The 25,984-nt window shown below is 38.5% G+C and overlaps 1 protein-coding gene across 1 annotated transcript in view; it reads right to left on the bottom strand.

Annotated features, from left to right (window-relative positions):
• Nucleotides 1-397: 397 nt before the first annotated feature.
• LOC139129337 (uncharacterized) overlaps nt 398-25,984 on the bottom strand; it is a 60,496-nt gene continuing 34,909 nt past the window's right edge. Inside the window, exons 2-15 of the mRNA XM_070694971.1 lie at nt 24,027-25,322; nt 23,333-23,822; nt 22,900-22,965; nt 22,418-22,495; nt 21,442-21,510; nt 20,096-20,164; nt 19,701-19,845; nt 13,202-13,247; nt 10,498-11,734; nt 5,249-5,317; nt 3,444-3,506; nt 2,544-2,792; nt 1,626-1,881; nt 398-674 (exon numbers count right to left, since the gene is read on the bottom strand). Of these exons, the coding sequence (XP_070551072.1) occupies nt 398-674; nt 1,626-1,881; nt 2,544-2,792; nt 3,444-3,506; nt 5,249-5,317; nt 10,498-11,734; nt 13,202-13,247; nt 19,701-19,845; nt 20,096-20,164; nt 21,442-21,510; nt 22,418-22,495; nt 22,900-22,965; nt 23,333-23,429 (2,721 nt within the window). The 5' untranslated portion in view covers nt 23,430-23,822; nt 24,027-25,322. The remainder of the gene's footprint in view (nt 675-1,625; nt 1,882-2,543; nt 2,793-3,443; nt 3,507-5,248; nt 5,318-10,497; nt 11,735-13,201; nt 13,248-19,700; nt 19,846-20,095; nt 20,165-21,441; nt 21,511-22,417; nt 22,496-22,899; nt 22,966-23,332; nt 23,823-24,026; nt 25,323-25,984) is intronic.

The raw sequence follows: 25,984 nt of genomic DNA, 5'->3' as shown, positions 1-25,984 counted from the left end.
TGCATATTAGGTGGTACAACGAATGTATTTCCGGATATAATGGGGAATGCGCCAAGTCAATACATATTCCGACTCAATTTTCACCAACACTGTTCTTACCTACAGCTTATTGTGAGTCATTTTAAACTAATAAGGCAAGTACATTTTCACTGAGAAAGTCTAACATAATTTATTTCGCCATAGAGCTAAAATGGGGACACTAGCCATTTTAAATTTCAAACATGAGTACGAAAATTTGCAAGGTCTCCGCGACATTGATTCTTGATTTTGAAAGACAACTCTTGAAAATCTTCAAAACTTACAGCAAAATTTTCAGTCTTTCAATATCGAGGTGCATATTATTGCCAACCAGTAAAATGTTCCTGCTTTGCTTACTCCTGTTTACTAGAAATTTCTTTCAAAGGAAAACTTTTATGCAATGCCGCTTTCCATCGCTGACAGCCACTCGAAGTGGGTCATCGTCTTTGTTGACGGCAATGTACTTTGGCGATACCTGTCCTTTGCCAATGTTTTGAAGGAATTCCCCCTCGGCCGAAAACTGCACAATTCTTTCACTCTTATATTCGCAGACATAGACGTTATCATTCTTATCAATATCGATGCCATAGGGACGCCTCAACTGACCAGGGCTAGATCCTTCCGAAGCGAACGCAATGAAGTATTCTCCATCGGAACTGAGCAATTGTACACGATGGTTATTTTCATCTGATACTAAAATCTGATCCTTACTGTTAGTGTTAACAGCAACTGATCTTGGCAAATCAAACTGATTTGATCAGTTGAGAAGTAGGCGCCCTCAGAAGACAAAGCTACGTAACGTGGACTAAACCAACCCGTGTACTTTTCAAAGACAAATTCATCTTTACATTCGCCTTGCAGACTAATGATTTGAACCCTGCAATTACTCTTATCTGCCACGATTAAGTCACCATTACGATCCATTGCTATACCACTCGGGTTGTTGAATTTACCTGGTGCACTGCCGAGGCCTCCAATAGTTATTTCCTAGGTGGATAAAAATCTGTAACGAAACAAGTTTTGATGAATCAGCCAGTTGCGAGTGAGTGAAAGGCACTAGAGAATGGCTGAAAGAATACACCAGCTTCAATTAGAATTAAAAAGATGCAGAAAAGACTTTCAAAGACTAATGTGTGATGTTGTAACGTTGACAGGGGCCAATAGAAAAAAAACAACCAGAAATTGATACTTTTCAAAGAATCTTTTCTGTCTATTAGAATATTTCGTACTTGTAATTTTCAACGAGAATAAAAAGTACGCGCCCGTCATCTCTTTTCAAAAACTGTATCGTTCGACCGAGATTACGTGCACTTTTCATCACCATTATTATTGCATGAACAAACATTATCCTCGAACCAATTTAATCGAAAATGACAAATAAACAAATACGCACGTCAACATTTGTAATTTTAGACATTCTCTTTTGACTTACTTCTGGCACAGATTGCATTCATTACCCTCTCGGCTGCTAATGGAAAATTTTAATTGATTTGATTTTTCCTCAATTCTCAAAATACAAAGGACAGTAGTATTTTAATTTTTACGTTGTCGACTGTTTGGGGCAAGCCAAGTTAAATTGATTTGTATATTTATTGTACCCTCGTTACCTATCGTGGCTGCCATCTTTAACTGAAGACGATGCATTTTCTTGTTCTTTTTTTGCAAACAAGTCTTGAAGACTTTTGTTCTCCTGACTTAGCTGCTCATTCATAGCTTCAAGCACAAACACTTCAGCTTCACTCAATTTTCTTTTGCTTGAAGTCAGCCCTTGTGTTTCGTTACACTTACCGTCTACCACCTCTGTAAGCCGTTCTTCTTCGTTTTCCCTGTCTAGCATTTTAGTTGAAGTCTCCTGTCCTGTGCCTGTAAATGTGTGGTAAGGGGAGGATAATATCATATTCCTGATTCTGTTGTATATATGTACTCAAACTAACATTCAAATGTTATTAATAACCCATAAAGAACAACATTTTGAAAGTCATGAATGCTAGCGTCTATATTCGAAATTTCTTACGGGAGTCTTCATATAAATTATTTCAGCAAACGAGCGAGGCAAAGGCATTTTCCAATTTTATTTTTACAATGTAGCTTAAAACGCCAATTTGAAATTTATTGAAAGCTAGATCTCAACAACTATCATAATGCATAATAGATATAAGGACTAAAGTGCATGATGTTGCTGACAATGGTGGCAAAATTATTGAGTAATGTTCACGAAAATGAAAGGTTTGGTTTATCGGATTTACCTATTTTTTCACGCGATGTCAATCTGTGAAGAGCTTCCTTATATTCACTGTGATCGATGACCACCCTCATCGTGATACTAATAGCGTGTACTTTACTTAATACTTCTGGTGTAATCAACGTCTTCTGGACTGTATCATATAACGCACCACTTTGGTAGTGTCGCCAAACACCTCTAAGTGCTTCAGGTGTAGTGCGTCTGATGTTGTACCTAAGAGCGTGTAATTTACTTAGTACATATGGTATTATCAACGTCTTCTGGACTGTATCATATAACGCACCACTTTGGTAGTGTCGCCAAACACCTCTAAGTGCTTCCGATTTAGTGCATCTGATGTTGTACCTGATGCTGCCTTCTTCAGCGTCGCTCACCTCGATGTCACTCTCAAGATCCTCTACTGCTTGTCTGGTTGCTCCATGTGCTTCGGATTGCTCCCGAGGGTCAAACAGTTGTTTCTCAGTCTCAGCCATCTCGTGACCCGTTTCTGGGATACCATACGCTACGTCACAGCTGACCGAGATAATCTCACCTACAGCAAAAAGTACAATTTTAACTTTATAAACCTAAAAAAATCACATTTCTGTCAAATTTAAATAAAGTTTAACAATTCAGCACTTAGACCGATACACATTTCTCACGTCTAACGTATCACATTGCAACATATTTTTTCGTGCAGATCTTGTGCAATCAAGGCAAACTCAGATTTGATTTGAAAAAAAAAAACATATATGATACGAACAAAGTGGTATGAACTTCATGATAAAAAAAATCAGGCGCGAAGGATAAATAGAGGAAAAGAAGAAAACAGGCAGGAAAGACGCCATATGTAAGAAACAGACATACAGAAAACACGGACGAAAAGGCATAATACTAGAGATAAAATAGCAAATAGCTGAGCAGAAACTTTGTCCTATATCAAATTTAGCTATATACATTACTAGGTTAGGATATTACGAGATCACGCAACACTACTCCTGATAAAGATGTTGCTGAATAGCTTTCACCTGTTTTGTGAAATTTCTTACAGATTCAAACAACCCGGTCACAAACAAGCTGGAATCTTTACACATCGGGGAAACTACATTGGCGTGCTGCGATACGTTCTGCTATTTTGATTCATGGAACCACATTCCCTGTATAGATCATAACGCCAAGGGAATTCAACGGAAACACTAACTACCTAGCTCATCAACATGCTCCGTTTCTTCAGTATGAGCGGTTCTTGGCGGGCCTGCATTACCAGCTGTTATAATATAATGGACGAAAATTAATTAACCACTGGTGCAACGGTGTATATCATGAGAGAGAGAGAGAGAGAGAGAGAGAGAGAGAGACAGAGAGACAGAGAGACAGAGAGAGAGACAGAGACAGACAGACAGACAGACAGACAGACAGACAGACAGACAGAGACAGAGAGAGAGAGACTGTGTGCGTGTGTGTGGGTGTGTGTGTGTTCCGGTACTGTTGCATATATGGCAAAGCAAGATGCTGAAGCAGTGTGTTTCATTTCATAGGCAAAATAACGCACGCCCATTACCCGATCATCAGGGCTATTGCGCTACTTTGTTACCCCTTGCATTACCGTAATCACATCGCTATCGAGTAATAAACCTTCGCTATAGCCCTGTGTTGACCAGGTAATAGGTTTTCAGCGGTATTTAATGCCACATTACCGAATGCCACTCAAGTTGTCATATTTTGATTTCAGTCAATCGAATCTGAAAGTTAGAAAACGTCTCAACCTCTTAATAGATTAAGGTGAAGTACTACGAATTAAGTCAAAATTAGGTTGTGGTGTCATTTTCTTAAAACTTTGCATATTCTTGGAAGTTGTGCAAGTGCAAAAATGAAATAAAAATGGGGGTCACCACGCCCGTTTCCATGGAAACGGACCTTAAAATGGCGTCGTTAGAAATAAATAAAAATGATATAATTCACTTAAACTAAAGAAAGCAATTATAAAACGTTTAGCAAATGAGTTAATTTTAATAAATACCAAGTATTAAAATCCATATCTATCGAATGTATAGTTTTCATGATGTTTGTAAAGACATTTGAACATAAGTATCGATTACAAAATGACGATATCGAAATTATATCACCACATAATTTTCGAACTTTCTTTCTGTCGCTTTGAATGGTGTCATTTTGACCAAACTTGGGGAATAAAATCCTGACATAACACCATTTAGTTTACACTTTTAATAAAAGGGTGTCACCACGCTACTTTTTACAATATCTCCAGGTGAATGGGTAATACGCGCCATGTAAATGGGAGAGAAATGTTAATTTTGCGCTCATATTGAATAAAACCAGCTTCCTAGGGGGTCAAAATATGACAAGGTTAAAGGTCACATGTATTGCTAAGAAACTGGGTCAAAAAATTAGGTAAAAGCGCAATTTCAACAATGACAGGTGATGTTAAATACATGCGCTACAAATAACCCATTTGCGGCAGGCTGGAGTTAAATCTGCGCAGAAATGTTGTAAAGCGAGTGCGCGTCCGAATTCGTCGCCCTTTACCTTAATTGATATTTTACATGTAAGAGAAAATATTATGTCAAAAGTCTATAAATATATGCGCACGAGACATAGTCTTGTACTCTCAGAATAACTTGCGCACGAGGTCTGAAGTTGGACCCTTAATTATAAAAAAAAATATTGAAATCGCAAACGTTATCTTGCAAATGAGAAACAGTAGACCGATGAAACAACCTTATATTCCCTGAAAAGCGTTCTCCCTGAAGAATATTGAAGTTTTAGCTATCTTTTGTAAAGCGTCTCCTAATTATATCGCGAAGAACTGATAATATACGGTAAACTATTATAATACATTGAATTTTCTGCCAGGCATAAAAAGCAATCAACATACAAATTCGCATTGAACGGTCTAGGTCATTTTTCGTTATCAAAATATATTCAATTAACTATCTCTGTAATCCCTACATCAACAATGAAAGTGTAAACTTAAAGTATTTATCTTACTTGGTTTGCGAGAACTTAAAGTTGATGACTCCTCTTCCAATATGTGCTCATCTGCGGTACTCTCGGCGACTATGTGAACGACACGGAAAAGGAAGTCGTTATAGTATAAGCTAGTCAAGATTTACCAATATTATCATAAGGGTCAAGTTTCATTCTAACACCTCCATCTTACTAAATTTTAGTATTAAATACATATAGGCCTCATCAACATACGTTATATATGTCAGGCTTCATAATTTTGTTGCGATAATTCGGTAGATCTACAAAACCCGATTATGAAGAAGGTTATATCATATTCGTCAAATTTTACCTCATATGCAAAGTGCATAGAGAAGGCAAGTGACATTTTTAAGTGGCTAAATAAACGAGTAGAACTAAACAATAAAAAAATATCAAAAAGGGTAACTGACGCTTTCTGCTGTAATTAATATGTTCCCTTTCCTTGTCGGCAACAATAACGTAGTATAAGGTCATACTTAGGGGTTATTACACGAAGTTTGGGCGATACCGCGTCGTATTCGAGTGATGTGTCCGTATTTTGACGAGTTGCGCAGCAACGAGTCAAAATGCGGACACATCACGAGAATACGACGCGGTATCGCCCTAACTTCGTGTAATAACCCCTTTATCATACATGCATGCTTTGGTTACGACTGTTTTCCCACGGACGTTCCGAAATTAGCGACGAAATCAACTGAAATCGACCTTGCTTTCTACTCGCTGTACTCACAAAAAATTGGTTGCTAACGAGTGATGACAACCGTATCACTTCTTGATATTATTCCGCTGTTGGGCCATTCCACTTCAAGGGAGGGTTTATGGCACACTTTTAAAGCCAACAATTTAAACATTAAGATGTCGACACAGGTTTTCAAAATTTGAAGAAGATTTATTTTGAGCTTAAAATGGCGGTGGACGTAAAACATAGACTGGAGTGTGTAAAATGAGTGTGTTTTTGTGTTTTGAAACATCACCTCATCCCTTCGCGAAAGTTATTAGGCCCGCCAAAATCGGATCAGAGTCGCGCCGCGCCAGCGTTCGATTTCAAAACTCGATCGAGTATGAACAGATGACGGAGTTAGAGCAAGCAGCTCTGCGACATCTATGAATGCTCAGTGGATTTACTAATAATAGCCGTACCAGTCAGTTTATCTCCAGGAATTATACATGTCCTCAGACGTCAAATATGCCGAATTTACCATCTTAGAAAGGAATTTGTGAGCGGTTTAGGGAAAACGTGAAGTGAGTACATTGTAAGCTGTAGCGTCGATCGTGATTTTGTTGCTGTACGAATAAAACATTTCAAAGGTATTTACATCGTCTGCTCGCATATTTCCGTTACTGGCTTGCCTAAATAGAACTAAACTTCTTTGAAGAACCTAAACGAAAGTTTGACTTTCCCTAGTATCTTACATTGTATCCGAAACCCGCACCGGATACGATCAAACCCTGGGAATCTCATTGACAGGTACACATTATTAATGTGTGCACCTTGTCTGTCGCGAGTATTTTCAGTGCGGTTGGATTTTGTGGCTCATTTATCGTTGTAAACGATGCAATTCACCATCTAGATACTTAAACTCGTCAACAGGAAACTTGTCGTATAGCGGTTCTATCATGATGCACTGTCAAACGGGCGCGGGAACCGAAGTCTTGTTTCATATATGAACGTACCTACAAAGGTCACGCATACCAGCGAAGGTCACGCGTACGCGTTGCTGTAAGTAGTTCGGTTACAGTGAAAATTTAATTCGTATTTTCACTAGTTAAAATACGGGTTCATACCAGTATCGTCTAAACAATAGGAGAATCACGATACAGGCATAGCATGTATGATAAATCGTTTTCATATGTCGTCTGATGTCAAACACAGAACGACTCTCGTACAGAAAGAAGAAATACCAAAGGGAAAACATCGAAGAATAGCTGAGACGAACACACAGTGATTTCAATGCCCCCTCTTTGAAAGAAAACGTGAAAATTTTGACTTGGCGGTCGAAAGTTTGAAGCAGGTGCCGGGCCAAGTATGGGCGACGTTTACCAAGGCATTCATGACAACGATTTAATCAGAAAAGAGTTGACATAAGTTCAGTGGTAAGTTTGTTCTATCGATGTTATCTGTCACTGAGGATGCATTAAAACTCACTTTTTGACATGGTCGATCAAATAACCTTGAAGGATATATATAATATATATATATATATATATATATATATATATATATATATATATATATAAACCGCGTTAGCCGTACATTACTAAAGTAAACATCCTCGCTTTAGTACAGCCTACCGCAGAAGTTCAACACAAATACAACACTTTGCCGATGCTAAGAATTTAACCCGTCACCTGACAGGATGATTTGTTGATTTTGATACATCATATTCTTAATATATATGTTGGATTCTTGTTCGGTGATAAATTTGTCGATTTTGAGCGATGACTCGGCTGTTTACGGCTCGTGACGAGATAGCAGAGTAAAGTGGTAGTGGCAACGTAGGGAGCAGATGAGCTGGACGCTCTCGTTTTCCCAGATGAAAAAAAAAACGGACAAACTTTCACAAGCCTTGACGTTTTCGCTATTTGTTACCTTTACCGCATTTTTCAGTAAACTCCTTTGTGCCCACTCAATTTTCATCTGCACGAGAATGCTTACAAACAGTTTCAGTAGAAAAAAGTGCCGACCCCGTATACCCCTACTTCTGACGTCAGAAGTAGGGGTATACGGAAATCTTGTAAACCGTATACTTATAGTGTGATGTCAAACTATAGGGATAACTGGGTCTATGTATGTGATAGATAGATAGATAGATAGATAGATAGATAGATAGATAGATAGATAGATAGATAGATAGATAGATAGATATAGATCTTTAACACATACTTAGACCAAGTAATCCCTTTAGTATGACGTCACACTATTGGTATACGGTTTACAGGGTTTCCGTATTCCCCTACTTCTGATGTCAGAAGTAGGGGTAATACCTATACGGTCGGCACTTTTTCTATTTAAGCTGTTTGTTAGCATTCTCTTACAGATGAAAATTGAGCGGACACAAAGGAATTTACTGAAAAATGCGGTAAAGTTAATACATAGCGAAAAAGTCAAAGATTTTGATAGCGATGAATCTGACAGTTTGTCTTTTTTCAACCGGGGAGACGACAGCTTTCACTGTTGTCTGCTCCCTACGTATAGCTTGTCACAAGCCGTAAACAGCTGAGTCATGGCTCGAAATCGGCAAATTTATTTATCGAACAAGAATCCAATATATTGGGAATATCATGAGAGAAAATGCCGAGAGAGTTTGACCGTTGACCTCGCTGTTAATTTTATACAGGAAATTACAATAACAATGCTTGGTCGAATGACGCAGTGCCTTGAGGGTGGGATCGCCAGTGGTATAGGGGGAGGAGTACCTTCCCGATATATATATATATATATATATATATATATATATATATATATATTTATATATTTATCACATGAACTGGCCCAAATTCCCACTGTGTGACGTAGAACAGGACGGATAAGAAATCCGAATTACCCCTGTTGCACGTCATCAACCGGAACTTTTTTCTTTCATGGTACCGTTCATACATGCAGGCGTCGCGACACGAACAGATTTGTCGTGATCGATGCCGTGCTAGCTCGCACGTTATTTTTACAAAAAGGTGACCCGATAAATCCAGACATTGAAACATAGAAGGCGTAATTGTCCAACGAAATTTCAAATCGCTAAAACAATAGCTTTTCCCGAGAATCGAATGGAGATACCGATGATCGTTATTTTAATGGCTCAGTAACGTCTCTGCTCCAGTCGAGTCGTGTGGACGTCGAACCTGGCGACCCCGGTTGGCGATAAAACCGAAACCTACACCTCAAACTTAATAAATGAGTATAGTATAATCTTCGGAAAGCGACATAGGAGGCACAAGCCCAAAGTCATTCTACTAACAACGATCAATTTCCTTAATCACACAAAAACTCCGTGAATTCTCGCTCGGCATCAAACTTCCAGCGCGGCATAATGCTGTACCGAAGACATAAGCTGTCGAGCTGTGTGCAGCGCTATGGAATCCCATGTACTTCGAAAGTTAGCTCAGACAACACTCAAAACAGAGTTTCCGTCAACACAATTAGGATGTATCCATCGACGAGATATGTGTAAATGCAAACATCAAAGTTAGTAAGACGAAAACATTGAGGACCGAGATCGGGATTGACGAGTTGGCACGGGCAGAGACCGGTGACGGCAACGTTGTGGGCACAGACATGCAATGAGTGTGTCATCGAACGGAATCTTTCGCGCTCGCAAAGGTCGTAAACTTGTGTGATATTTTGAAAGCCACGGCATCTCCGAGAATGAGAATTACTGTTTTGATCGTATCGTCTCATTTACATTATAAATATAATTGTAAATATTCTAAGTAACTCTGAATACTATGGTTATCCGTCGTTAGCACGGTGAAAGCTATGTCCGTCGATGGCAACTTGCCTTGACATCGGTACAAGCACGAGACAATGATTGACACGTTCACGTGACCGAATCCGTACGTCTGGTTGGTGGAGATACCCTTTAATGTAGCAAATTTCAGCATGAATGAAAGTATCTCCTTGGTGACGGGCCGCTTTACTCTTTAAATGAAAGTAATCCGCGTAAGTAAAACACAAATCGCGACGAAATTCATGCAATTTGTTACGATAATTTGATCCATCTACGTTAAAAGAAAAATAAGAAGACTGTCCATGTGATAAATATATAATCCCATGGTATTTTTCTCTGTTTGACGTCATCGTATTCGAGTGTTTTTCGCGGAGCCGTACAACTTCGAGCCGAATATATATATATATATATATATAATATATATATATATATATATATATATATATATATATATATATATATATATAAAGAATATATATATATATATATATATATATATATATATATATATATATATATATATATAATACACTACGCACGCATGCATGCATGTACCTACGTATTTTTGTACGTCTGTACGTATGTATGTATGTATGTATGTATGTATGTATGTATGTATGTATGTATGTATGTATGTATGTATGTATGTATGTATGTATGTATGTATGTATGTATGTATGTATGTATGTGTTTTTTGGGCTTATACATGTTTGTTAAAAGTTGCTAATCACAGCAAACAAAATACATAGTGACATACGTAGCACTACAATTCGACTATGTTTAATAAACACTTGATGATATTACCTTGTGTAGCTACGCTGACGGGCGATATATGATCTAGCAGCATTTCAATACCTTTGCGAAGTTCACTGCAAGACTCTTTGGCGAGGTCACGCTGAGATATGTGGTCACTAATTTCTCGCGCTTTTGCAACTGCGTTAAGATAGGAACCAATTTTGACCTCAAGCTGTGTACAAATATCGTGTTTGTCGTCGATCTTTACCAGTAAATCATTCTTGTAGTTCACTAAATACTTATCAATCAAGTGTTCGAAGTCCAGATTATCCGGTATCAACAGCGGAACTCCGAGTGATAGCGCCAACGAGATCGACGGATCAGTAATATGCGTTTTGGCGTGTGAAAGTAGTAGGTGACAGCCGAGTAGTGCATCTACGATTTGCTTCAGAGAACTGCATACTTTAATACGAAGCTTAACGCCAGAGGGTGTAAAATTCTCCTCTATGATCTCTTCCTTTCCGGAAAAATCGCCGATAATTTTCCAAACAATTCTAAACTCGCGTTCGTAAGTGCGGGCGACATCTGTTAAAACTTGTCGGATGATTTCTGGAGAATGTGTACAGTCTCTGGGCTGTAGTATCGATACGATTTCAAACGTCGTTTTGGTGTCAAGTGCCTTGTACCGGTTGGGGAGGTTTTTGCCGTGAATGAAGATAGGTTGAACGTAGTAATGTGTGCTTGATTGACCTCTTCGATGGTCCGGTTTGAAGTGTTCGTGAGTACCTTTGCCCACAGATACGATGTGTGAACCTGCGATGAATTGCTCTTGAAGTTCGTCGTCTCGCTTGGACAGCTCCGTCTGATCACACGACAATATTTCCGGGCTAATGGTGTCCGGATGCCATATGTTTATGAAGAAGAGCGCTGCGTCATGAAAGATATCTTGCTTCAGCTTTCGTGCCTCCTCGGCTGTTGCCAGAGAATAACTAAACACAAGTTTAACATCGCTCTCCAGTTCTCGTAGATTCGGATAGAAATAGTCATGCAGATATAGATAATCTCTGTTTGGAACTAGGCCACTACGGAGTATATTGTCGAATCTCCTTTCTTTTGGCTCGGCCTTTTTGAACTTAACATTGAACATCTTGGCTTCTTCCTTGTCATTTGCATTATACCGCACAACCGTCGAGTAGATTTCATTAATCTCAATATCACTGAGTACGCTAGCAATCATGCGATTGATGGACGGTATGCCATCTCTACTTGCCGAACCCCAATTTTCGTTTACGATCAAAGCTGAAACCTGGAACGGAAATACTTTAATATAGATCACCCCAGATGGATTTTAGCTCACGTGTTAACGCATGCGAGTTACTGTTGTTAAAATGTCTGTGTTTGTGTCTGTTGGCACGATATCTCAAGATACGTTAGTAAACACCTATTACCTGGTCATGAGGGTTATTTACCCAGAGGGGTCGTGTGTTACGAAAAACACATTGCTATTCCCCGAGGAAGTAGGCCGAGGAGTATTGCGATGTGAATAGTAACGCACACGGCCACGAGAGGTAATAAACGGGCGCTATAGCCCGAATAAAGACCATGTTATTGGTGTTTTATAACACCCCCCTCAATCACGTGGAATTATGTTATAGTTTTTAATGTGTTTTGATATTTTGCACCGCAACAATCCATTACGACAAGTTTACATCGCCATATTTCCGCAGTGGTTACAGTAGTACGTAGTACCACTTTCTTCCAAAAATATTCTAAGCATACCTAGCAACATTCTTAGTTGCACTTGAATCTTTTCATAGATGAGCTGTTCAAGTTTCTAAGCTGTTGGAATGGAAAATCTATGTGTTTTAGTCACCGGCCATTGTTTCAAAGCTGCAGACGACACTACGGTCACGTGACTGGGCACTTTTCAAAATTTGGGCAACACTATTTCCCTGTGGGGAAATAGTTTTTTTTAAAAACCCTCTGATTTCACTTTTGTCGATGCAATTGGGACGAGACGCATCTATTTTCTCGTCACGTGACGTATTCTGGCGAATTGCAACTCAGAATGAACATGTGGCGTGTTATAATCTGGTTTGATGTACACTCAGTGCATTGTTCCTTTTTCAAAATTGTAAGAACTAATTAGATTTGGTGAGTGTGGCCTTTGGTGGTTGTACTCAAATTGCTTTCTTAAGGTTTTATAAAATGGACATGTATGCAAAACGACTGCTTAAACTTTGATGAAATTTGCTGCAAATGTTGATCACAAAAAGATATATCAGAAACAGGTATTAGTAGGTGGCATGAAAGTTCTGATAAACCTAGTATGTATATTGTTGGTAACATAATATAATATTAGTGAAATGTCTTTTTGCATTTTCACCTCAGCTATATTTATAATGTACACATTTAATGAGTTGTCACATTGTAGAAATAAAACTGTGAGGACTTGACCTAAGGCTTTTCAGCTTTTCACTAATTTGAATACTAAACAATTTTAATTGAAGCTGTGGTGAATATTGCTCGTGATGTTGATCATAACATTTCAATGAACGTGCAAACTCAGTTCTCATAGATATATAGCAAGATAGATAGATATCGGAGATAGATAGATTGATAGATAGATAGATAGATAGATAGATAGATAGATAGATATAGATTGATTGATTGATTGATCGATCGATTGATTGCTAGGTTGGTTGATTTGTTACATGTATTTTTTTCAGATTCACGTTATAGAAAGCTTAAAACATCTTAGAAAGGCGTTTACCTTGTCTCGACGTTGCATATTCAAAGGATGGCGCCTATTCTTGTTTCTGGACTCAACGAAAAATGAGAATAAGGATTAATGTTACCGGATAAATAATTTGATGAAAATGACGAATATTGCTCTTGAATAAAAGAAAGAACAGTTGCTTAAAAATAAAACCGCTAATTAAGTTACTTATATATAATCCCATGGTATTTTTCTCTGTTTGACCTTATCGTATACGAGTGTTTTTTCGCTGTGATTAGCAACTTTTAACAAACATGTATAAGCCCCAAAACATACTTACATACATACATACATACATACATACATACATACATACAGACGTACAAAATACGTACGTACATGCATGCATGCGTGCATAGTATATATATATATATATATATATATATATATATATATATATATATATATATATATATATATATAATCCCATGGTATTTTTCTCTGTTTGACGTCATCGTATACGAGTGTTTTTCGCGGAGCCGCACAACTTCTCGCCGAAATTTATCACATGAACAGTCTTCTTATTTTTCTTTTGACGTAGATGGATCAAAATTATCGTAACAAATTGCATGAATTTCGTCGCGATTTGTGTTTTACTTACGCGGATTACTTTCATTTAAAGAGTAAAGCAGCCCGTCACCCAGGAGATACTTTCATTCATAAATCCCATCAAGCTGAAATTTGATACATCGAATGGTATCTCCACCAACCAGACATACGGATTCGGTCACGTGAACGTGTCAATCATTGTCTCGCGCTGTACCGATGCCAAGGCAAGTTGGCCATCGGCGGACATAGCTTTCACCGTGCTAGCGACGGATAGCCATAGTATTCAGAGTTACTTAGAATATTTACAAATATATTTATGAAGTAACTGCAAAGGCATGATCGAAACACTAATTCTCATTCTCAGAGATGCCGTGGCTTTCAAAGTGTCACACAAGTTTACGACCTTTGCAAGCGCGAAAGATTCTGTTCGATGACACACTCATTGCATGTTGTGCCTACTACGTTGCTGTCACCGGTGTCTGCCTGTATCAACTCGTCAATCCCGATCTCGGTCCTCAATATTTTCGTCTTACGGACTTTGATGTTTGCAGTGACACATATCTCGCCCGTGATACATTCTAATTTTGTTACTTGACGGAAACTCTGCTTTGAGTGTTGTCTGAGTCAACTTTCGAAGTACATAGGATTCCACAGCGCTGTACACAGCTCGACAGCGATCGTTGTTAGTCGAATGACTTTATGATTGTGCCTCCTATGTCGCTTTCCCGAAGATTATATTGTACTCACTTATTCAGTTTAACTTACGTTGAGGTACAGGTTTCGGTTTTATCGCCAACCGGGATCGCCAGGTATGACGTCCACATTGTGACGCCGTATAAGCCTGCAACACACGAGAGAAAGTAGCTATGTACGCTGAGTAAAATTTCATTCGAAGCTGTTTCAGTGTTTGCTCAGCCATTCTAGATCTCTCAAAGGGAGATTTTTCGTTACTTTTTCCTTTTGTGCCATTGTGCAAAATGTTCTTCATGTTTGGTATTTTGCCTCGCTAGGCAAATTTTTCACCATGTGCATCGGATCGGCGAAAGTTTTTTCCTCAATTACGCCCTTTTCACTGAAGCATGCGTGTGGAGATCATAAATGACACTGACACTGACAGCATGCAACGCCCGTACGTTAGCCCAAAGCATTGAAACACGGTGGCGTGTCACACGATGAAGGATGGCGGACAAGATAGATTTGTCTCCGTCATTGCCACTGGTTCCAAAAGAATCTTGGGCCGTTATTTTGTTGGTTTCCATAACTAGCAGTTGCCTTGGTATTGAGATATCGACTTGTTCAAGTAAATCATAATGAGGGGCTAGTTTCGTGAGTGACGGACAGACGTGGCTTAGCAGTGTATACCGAGAGTGTACAATCACACGATCAACATTACTGCTTGTTCGAAAATCAACATTTTAGAGACTGGGACTATTAAAAAATTTGTTGGTTTTTATAAAGAGTAGTTGTCTGTTTACAGTGATTGGTAGGCAAATTTTCTGACGGGCATCGATAGGAGCTGACAGCGACGGGCAGTGAAAGTATATTGACCAGCGCTTCACGTCACCCTCTGTTTTGGCTTCAACAACTTGAGCTCAGAATAGTGTCGACCTTTTCTTATTCTATTCATATGCAAATATTTTGTCACTACTTCCAGTAGCCGGGGAATAAAGTTTGTTATATTTTTTTATTAATAAAAATATCTTTAATTAAAACAGTCGCTCTCATAAATAAAGCCAAATAAAATGTGTATGATTACGCTGTTGTAGGTCATTCTGAAAGTGGACAGTTTGCGCTTCAGCCAGCGTGCTATGATAGCCCCATGCACGTACACATACAATTGTCTGTTCTTTGCTAGATGGGCTAGGTGGGCAATGAAATGTTTCAAGTTTTATCTGGTTATCACAGATTTTGCTGCCTCTACAGTATTTGTTTTTGATTGGCCCTTTCTTTTGATGGATGTCAAGACATAATCACGTGCCATCAGTTTAAACAAAGATATGCCTGATATAAATGCACATGGATGCTTGGCCGTACCCTTGCTTCGTTTTGTCTCATTTTTAATTGGCCATTGGTATTTGATGCCTGTCAAACTTAATCACAGGCTCTCAGGATAAACAAATTGCGTGAATGTGTAAAGATATAAGCAAGGCCGGCCATACAGTACAGTCACAACATAATTTGGTTGAGTGGTGATTAAGGGAGCCTTCATTAATTACAGGGGGTGGGCCGGGGGAATTGGGGGGAGGGTCACTTTTTAGAAAACAGTCAAGGGGGAGGATCACTTTTTATAAACCTATCTTGGGGGGAGGGTCACTTTTGACAGAAGCTGATATTATGGCCAAAACTTTGATTGTCCGTTTCCGTGTGATATTTCCTGAATAGGAAATCACCAACAAAATATGCACACACTTATAGACCGCCATGCATAGTGAATTGACATTTTGGTGAGATTCCAAAATCAAATTTCTTACACAACCATAGACTTGTAACCACTCTAGTCTAATCAAGAACAATAATGTGAATAATCAAGCATACATAAATGCACAGATTTATCTCATTTTGTACTGAAAAAAAATTATTCATAGTTTCATCATAGACCCCAATGCATAGTGAATCGACATTTTGGTGAAATTCCAAAATCAAATTTCTTGCACAACCACGGACTTGTAACCATTCTAGTCTTATCAAGAACAATAATGTGAATAATCAAGCATACATAAATGCACAGATTTATCTAATTTTGTACTGAAAAAAAATTATTCATAGTTTCATCATAGACCCCAATGCATAGTGAATCAACATTTTGGTGAAATTCCAAAATCAAATTTCTTGCACAACCACGGACTTGTAACCATTCTAGTCTAATCAAGAACAATAATGTGAATAATCAAGCATACATAAATGCACAGATTTATCTAATTTTGTACTGAAAAAAATTGTTCATAGTTTCATCATAGACCCCAATGCATAGTGAATCGACATTTTGGTGAAATTCCAGAATCAAATTCTTGCACAACCATAGACTTGTAACCACTCTAGTCTAATCAAGAACAATAATCTTAATAATCAAGCATGCATAAATGCACAGATTTATCTAATTTTGTACTGAAAAAAAATTATTCATAGTTTCATCATAGACCCCAATGCATAGTGTATTGAATGAGATTTGGTGAAATTCCAAAATCAAATTTCTTACACAACCATAGACTTGTAACCACTCTAGTCTAATCAAGAAAATTAATATCAATAATCAAGAGTACACAAATGCAAAGATTTACCTATTTTTGTATTGGAAAAAACTATTCATAATTTCATCATAAACACCATGGATAGTGAACCAACTTTTTAGATGAAATTCAGAAATCAATTTCTTGTACACAAATGTTCATTTTACTTCCCTATTCAAGCAAAGTACATTTAAATACATTATCAAACATATATAAAATACAGATATAGCATGTTTTGTGGGGGTAAATTGTCAATAATTTGCCTGATAGACTCCCATGTATTATGATTTGATATTTTTGGATGAAGCACTAAATCAGCTACATCTTGCCTTCTTATAGTTGCACAAAATATGGTGACCCTCCCTCAAATGTATGAAATACCATATCTCTTCAAAAATTCTTGCGTGATAAATTGTGACTGTCCCTCCAAAAACACCAGCCCTCCCCTCTGTAATTTGTCCCTAACATAACAATTGTTATGTAAATTAGCTGATACTGTTTTAGTTATTCCTGGGGAGAATACCGCAGTGGTTGGGGGAGGGTCAAGTTTTAGAATGTCGGACAAGGGGGAGGGTCACATTTTAGACAGGAGGATAGGGGAGAGGGTCACATTTTACGGTACAGGTGTGCGCGAAATTCCCCTGGCCTACCTCCCCCCTGTAATTACTGAAGGCTCCCTAAAGAACAGTCTGTCTAGACTGTTTCAGCAATAAGAAATGCATATGAAATTATGTGCAACTGTAGATTTATTTGGATTATCTTCTAGGCTTTTGAACATTTAATTTACCTTCTTGCTGAATCATGATCTACAATCTAAGGCGAGACTAAATTAGTGGAAACTCAATGAGACAAATGTTATAGTGCCCCTGCACTGACGGTTTATGTTACTCTACCCTACGTAGAGCAACCATGGTGCACTCAAGGCGTGAGAATGCACTTCCGTCTGTTCCGTGCTTCTCTCTCTCTCTCTCTCTCTCTCTCTCTCTCTCTCTCTCTCTCTCTCTCTCTCTCTCTCTCTCTCTCTCTCTCTCTCTCTCTCTCTCTCTCTCTCTCTCTCTCTCTCTCTCTCTCAAGAAACTATGCTGAGGAAAACGCAGAGAAGGTGGCGGAGATGCAAGTCGTAGGGACATACGAGCACGCCTTGTCATAATGATCAATGGGAAACGGCCGTATACTATAGACATTGGAGGGGATTCTTGTTCGGTGGGATGGGACGACATTACAGTCAGGCGACTGTCTCTCCCACGCATGGTTCCTTTTATTTATTTTAAAAATGAGTTTATGATAAGGTAGTACCGGTAGTTCCCTTTATGGAGGATGTTTTGGCCCTTACATAATATGTACTATCGCAACTATCGACTGGAGATATGCGCGCATCGCAACCGTCGGACTAGCCAAATAAAAATGGCGCACACACTTGACAATTTTTCATTAGCTGTCGATTTTCTTCTTTGTCCCGGGTATCTTGGTTCGGCTTCGCGGTACTGCGTACCTTCAGTTGCGTCATTTCCGTATGTGCGAGATCGCCCTGAGAGCACTTCTGTTTCATGGGGGATTGCTGTGATTGGGTTAAAAAGTGCTTATTTTATGGTTAACGATACGGTTTTCAGCAATAACGAATTTATTTCACGTATTATTTATACTTAAGGCTGCTAATGCAATGAAGATAGGTTGGTCATGTCATAGGCCCTTTAACGTTTCTAAATAGGGATCAGTCACAATTTCTGAGTTAGAGAGGGGGTTACTCAAATACAGGGGATTACACGAAATTTCAAATTTTCCGACGAAATTCCTCCGACATCCCCTCCCCGGGCTATAAATATCGACGGCCCCCTTAAGCCAAATAGTTCGGTTCAGTCACCTTCTTATGTGAGATAGTTATAGTGCGGCACCAACGTTGGCATAAGCGCACAGGGAAACTTTGCGTGTTGAAAGTTCAACATCTGTGCCATATTTCATCAAATTTGATGGAGCATTTCTAGACATATCTAACTAATTATGAATGTTCACCAAAAATATGAACTAATATCAATTTGATATGATACTGCTTAATTTCTTCATACAGAATTACAGTACTGAGATATGAATATCTGTACCACGTTTCATTAAATTTAATGCAATAGTTCTCGAGATAGCCCACTAATAAATTGCCCTCACACGGCTAATTTGGCTCGGATCACAAAACGAATCGACGTGCATATATGGCATAGGGAGTAATCCTTGTACCAATTTTGAATGAAATCGCTCCAGGCATATCTGAGATATCTGCGTGAACGCACGCACCTACGCCCGGACATGACCAAACCTGTAAGTAACCCGGACGTTGAGGGTGAGGACCAATAAAAGTATCAGTCAATCGTTACAGACTCATAATGCATTCATAAAAGAGCCGTTATCATTTACGGCCTGGGGCTCGAGGAATTAGAAGGGTGATTTAAAACAATTGAAAACTACGGGAGTTGCGCACAATGTGGAGGGAAAGAAGGGGGCCACTACGTTATCGGTAATTTCTACTAGGTTATCGGGTTTGATACGTTATTGGTTAGTTACTACGTTATCGGTTGTAACAGGGCCTACTCATTTAATTTGTTTTGGTAAAATGTACTAACAACTCTGGTGTTATCAAGGCCTCCTCCACTGATTCACGCAGTTTACCACTTTGATAGCGTTGCCGCAAACCTTACAGGGCTTTCAATGTTTTACATTTAATGTTGTACCTGATGCTCCCTTCTTCATCATCGCTTACTTCGATGCTACTGTCAGGATGTCCGAATGCCTTTTTAATCTCTTCCTTTTCTGCAGATGGCCCTTTGGTGCTAGCGTCGTACAGATCTGGGACATCGCTCGCTACTCGAAGTTCCGCTAGGACAGCATGGCCGACAGGACAAGATTACATAATTGTTAACATGAGCATTAAATCAATCTTGTCTTAACTTTTATAATTTGCAGTATTTCCAAAGAAGGTATTGTGCTCATACTACAGGCTACGAAAACAAAATTCCCAAATTTTAGTATGAAAGTTACAAGGGAGAGGCAGACAAGATTATACAATCATTCCGCATAACTGAAAGGCCGTGGTCTATAAAACATGTAAATCAAAATTCTAATTTACCTTTTGCGGAAGGATGCTTACTCTGTTCAGGATCAATGCTTCTTGTGCGGGAGCTTTCACCTTGAGCAACTATTTAAAGACAAACTCTCTGGTAGTGTTATTGCAGTTTTAAATGTTTATATTGGCATATACTGTAAGAGTATCATAGTAAATGTACGGTTAAAATGAGTGCACGGTTGTATCGCTGCATATCACTGCATATCATTTATAGTTTGTACTATTTTGAGGTCCATAGTTTGGATTAAAGGAGATGTGTCGTTGTGTTCTACTGATGATCAGTTAGCAAAAAACCTCAGCTGGATTGTATTGCGATATCAGAGGCATCTCGTCACATGCATAATTTGCATAGAAGCATATTGCATGTAAACAACCTGCCGGGGTCAGAGCTCAAAAGGTTATTAGAAGGTTGTTAATCAGCGTATAAAGGAGACATCTGGAGACAGCATACACCATTCCTATCAAAGAACTGACGACATCAGAAGTCAACGGCGAAAGAAAATCTGATTTTTAGAATATTAATATATATTGGAATAATTCGGACCCCAGAAAATGAAATCAAGCGGAGTTATAGAACTGCCCAGTTTGACGTTACAAACGATTTGGTTCCGTTAAAAGGTACAAATGACATCTTCATTGTCAAAACGTTCATCGATATTAAATTGTAAGCAACAGATTTTGCAATCATGTGGTGAATTTGTTTTCCAAAGGGTGCGGCTGAAACATTTAATTAAACTCTGTGGCTCCTTCTTTTCTCAATAAATCAATGTAAAGTTAATGAATGCTATGTTTCTTTACGCCCTAAATGAAAGTAAAAAGGTTCAAACTTGATGTATCTCAATCGGCCCGTTTGCAGCCTATGTATCCCCTTTATGATTTGATTGTCAGTAATCCCCCTGCAACTGCTATGGCATAAAATTGTGCAACGATTATGATGAGAGCAAGTATCATCTCTTTGAGGTCCATATCATGGCAATTGCTTGTTGTAGTGGCACCGCATGTAAAGTAGACTATCACAGTAGAAAGAGGCAAAATTAGGTTAAAACACAGCAGAGCTGAGGACAGTGTGTCGTTCCGTCGACGGCTAAACTCCAACTAACTGTGAACACTCTTTCTTCCAGCAATACTCCAGAACGTACTTATAATTAGAGTCCAACTTAAACCATGACATCATGGAACTCGTAAGAAACTCTTTTGATGTCGTGGAAAATTGCATGACTGCAATATTATTTGTGACAATTACCCATTGCAGAATAATTTGTATATTTATCAAGAGATATTAATCGCCCCATCAGATTAGAAGTCAAACTCCACGAACAGACATCCATATTATTGGAAATTCAACTTACATGACTTCCCAACAGATTCTGTCTCTTCAAAATGTGTACTTCCACTGGGCGAACGTTCGTGGCCAACCGCTGTAAGACAAACAGTGCTTCGTGTTTTTTGCAGTTTATGCTATACTAGAGTGAAAAGATAAGTGTCACAAGTGCCTTTTGTTGCCATAAAATCACATGACTTTGGTGTAAAAATGGGGGAAGATTATTACACGAAACTTTGAAAGGGGCCTGTAAACAAATAATAATGATAATAGGCTCATGCAGTACAAGTTATTAGCCTTCTAAGTCTTACTTTTGCTTATGACAGCAGTTAGCAAGTTCAGAGTATTTTTATACAGCGTCTGCATTCTTGAACAATGAAGCAACAATAAGTTTGATTTAAGCCTAGTAAATCAAATCAAGATGTTAATTACGTATAATTCATATAAATGAATGATGGATTTACTTGGTCTCTCTTTCCAATACATGACGATGAGCATGTTTATGTGCCACTTTCAAAGGTGTAATACATAGGACATAAGAAATAAAGCTAGTGTAAAGTAACGACAAGGGACTATCAAAACCCTATCATATTAACATTTAGTGATTTTAGAATCGACACGTTAATAATCTCTACAAAGAATTGCCTGTAATCGAAATATGTTGTTAAATATGTGTCAATGGATGCAAAAGATCAAAGGTAGACGAGCAGGAAGTCCTTTGATGGCCTGTAAAATATGTATAGCTCGTCTGGCAATGATATCATTTCAAATGCCATAGAGTTGCTTGTATCGATATGGTACTGGTCTCATTCAGGTATGAATGAAGTATTGGAGTATCACAGCACTGGTCATGTGGTGTACTTGTTTTCCCTAAAAGCGAGGCTGAAATATTTCATTTAACTCCAAAGCTTATTCCTCTTCAAGCAATCAAAACAAAGTTAATGAAAGGCATGTCTGTTTACACCCTTATACAAGTAGGAGAGTGTAAACTCGCTGTAACTTACTTGGCCTGCTAGCCGCCAATGCATCTTCCCCCTTTTTAGTTCCATCGTCAATTGTTGTCACTGTTATTGCTATGGTAACTGTGTAGACAGAAATCGACAGAAGAGAATCGTACAGCGAACTTACAAGTACCAAGTATTATTGAATTGAAGTAACTTTAATGGCGATTGCTTGTTGCGATGACAGTGACTGAAGCATGTTATGTAGAATATATGACGCACGCAATGCATTCTTAGTCACAGTACGTAGGTTTATCTAGCTTAATCGCTCGAGCGAAGTTGCTAAAACCTTAAAGTTTTAATCGCCCGTTCAAATTTTGTTCAAAATACATAAAAAGTTGCGTGCCTTTGAAAAATATATTGGCAATTACCCATGGTAAAGTTTTATAATGTAAATTTATCAAATGATGTTATTATTTCATTGCTATCAGATTAGAAGTCACACTTTACCAACAGACATCCCTATTATTGGAAATTCAACTCACCTGACTTGCTATCAGATCCCATCTCTTCAAAATCTTTACTTCCGTTTGGCGAGTTTTTACTGCCAACTGTTGTAAAAAAAACAGTATTTCATGTTATCGCAGTTTAAACCTTTCTAGGGGAACACGATAATAGTGATTCATGTTGTTGCTTTCTAATCATTTAAATGTTGTTTGAAAACATTGTTAAGATTGCTTAAGCATTGATTAAGCATTATTGATGAAGCATGAAAAGGGACCGGTAAACAAATTATGATTCTAACTTGTTCAGTTACTGGCAGTACCTAATTTTGTAGCCTTCAACATTACCTTGACCACCGAATGTCTTTCACGCTGTCATCGCCGATGTACCCGTGTAATTTTATCTAATCTTTAGTTATCACGCATTTATGTATAACACTTTATAATGTGATCACACTCTTTGTTTGAAACTTACGTTTGCAGAACGATTGGTCAATCGCATCAAACTGTTGCTGGTCATAGGTGGCTTTGAGTTTCAATGGAATGTTGAATCTCTCAGCCAGCTCTCTCATCTCCTCAGTTATCAGCAATGGTTCAAATGCTCTTGAAAATGTACCATTGTGACAGGATGACTTGAATCGGTACAGGTAGAGTATACCCAGGAATTGAGCGCCATTCCAAGGGAGCTCCTATGTATGTTTTCTATATTGTGGGCCCCATGGTTTTGCCTTTTGATTATTCTCCCGACTTCTTTGCTGTCATCATTTGCTACCCTCGTTGCATTTACATCAAATAGCTGTATACATCTTTGCACCGCATCATCTATTTCCTCTACGCTTTTCTTTATTTTCACAATGCTGGATTCATCAATTGGATGCTGCTTTGATAGCGACTGTAACTGATCCATCAGTTTTTGTTGACGCAGGTTACAATTATGGACATCCAATGCAATGTCACATCAAGACCTAATGGACAAATTAAACAAAAATGATAATGAACAAAAAAGTTCCGTACTAAAATACAAAATATGCAGCATATTTCAGAATGTAGAATGAAAGAGCATATGTCAATATTTCTTTGTAAAAAGTCATCTGTCTAATGTTCCTCGCTCAGGTGCACGAAACTTATCAAAACATTAAATTCTTCTACTGATACTGTAGCTTACGTACCTTTTGAAGCTGTTGACTCCTCAGTGAACAAAGCAGCCATTCTTGCATAGCTCTCCTCCACCTTTTCGTTTTTGATGAACCTATCCTTTAGCTTACTAGCACGCTCGTATTCCTTACCAGCATTGTTGACTACTCGCATTATCTTTTCACCCCACGCCGTGTCACCTTCAACTAGACAATGATGCTTTTCTCTTTGAAGATGTCATCAATGTAGTAACCAAGTTGAGATTTTTCATTCAAGAAGGTAGGCACACAACTGCTATGCCCTCCAACCAATAACTCCATAGTCCATCTTACTTTGTGGAAGAAGACAGACATGACACTGGCGCAACATGGATATTAACCCATCAATCGAATAATCTGCTATGGTTTTCACTGTTACTGGAGCACTCTCAAGTTTTGTGTACACGTATCCCTTTACATTGTCAGCGTATTGTTCTGCAACACCTGCTATATTCCATGTGACATGTTTTATTCCTGTGCCTTTAAGGTTGGAAGCAATCCTTTCAACAGCTGCTGCTACACCATCATACTCACTCAGTGCTTCCTTGTTGTTGGAGCGTATTTCACCATAGGATAGTATGACGAGTTGTCTTATCTGCTTCTGTTGCGGCACTCGCTGTTGGTTGTACTTCTCTCCAGTCTTGGTAAGAGTAATAAGTGAGAAACGTTTTTCTCATGTGCCCTGTATGCATTTTCAAAGTAATCATACATACTGGGACAATGGACACCACTGCATCTGCTTCACCCCGCCATTCTCAGCATATCACCTTCTAGCTTGCTTTGATCTCTTATCGGTATGCTCGCTCGAAGATCGGGATGAAGTGCGTTGATTTGGTAAAGCTTGGCGTCTGGAAACAGAGTCTTTTTAATGATAGCAGCAGCATCAGCAGTAAATGGGGCATACCCGATGACGTATTTGACGTCTTCAAGTTTCTGCAAATCTGTGTAGTAACTCCTATAGCAATACAGCCAGCGAATGTTAATAGGGTCATCGTTCTCATCAAGGTACTCAGGTCTTTTACCGGGCATCAAAGTTATACCAGCTTCTCCTGCATCGCTAATCTGTGCTTCACTAACACTGGTATCAAGCACAGTGGCAAAACACTCCAACGCTCCCTCTTTTCTTGAACAGACATCTTTGAACAGATTTCTGTGAAATTCTGGAAGACCATAGTTTGCGATATTCCAAGAATCATAGATGACAAGTGCTTTTCCCATGCGCTGTGTCTGTGTTGTATCTTGTCGCTGACTGTTGTTGCCCTCAGATGCAGCACTATCAGCCATGGTGCAAAACTAAAAAAGGACAGAATTGCGATGACATCAAGAGGGTTGTAAGGAAGGTTTGTTAGAATTTCAATCACTCTCCCATAATGTACGCCTATATTTTAGATTGCACTTTCATTTTCATGCAATAAAAAGTTAAGAGTATGATTTTGTGATTCTCACTGGCATTAGAATTGTAAATCGACATTTTCATAATGATGATATCTTTGTATTTGAAAATCTTGTTAAATGATTCAAGCTACCACCTATCGCAAATGCAGCATTTTGGCAAATAAAGGCTTAATAATTATCCAGCTCTCAGTCATAGCATTTGGCCAATCGCCATAAAAACACCATATTGTCATCAATCGTAACTCTGATAATACTGTCATGTTATCGGATTCAATGTAGGATGAACACGTTTGGAACTAATTTGGGATAACTGGATAGTGAAGTAGTGCCGATTTAAGGTTTGGTGCGCCCTCTATAGTGCGCGACGGCAGGGAAAATTTGTTTCCAGAAAATCTAAGTTTACCTATGATGTGCATTCAATGGATACTCTGCAACAATATCTATTGTCTAAAAATCAATGTCTCTCTACACTTTCTATTCTCTATATACTCGCAACAAAGTTATTTCAAAGTCTATGGCAAATGGCATTCAACAGAAATGGGCTTGATGGTATAATTGCT

Source organism: Ptychodera flava, chromosome 3 (genome assembly GCF_041260155.1).
Source record: "Ptychodera flava strain L36383 chromosome 3, AS_Pfla_20210202, whole genome shotgun sequence".
Taxonomy (NCBI): domain Eukaryota; kingdom Metazoa; phylum Hemichordata; class Enteropneusta; family Ptychoderidae; genus Ptychodera; species Ptychodera flava.
This window is presented reverse-complemented; position numbering and strand designations above follow the sequence as displayed.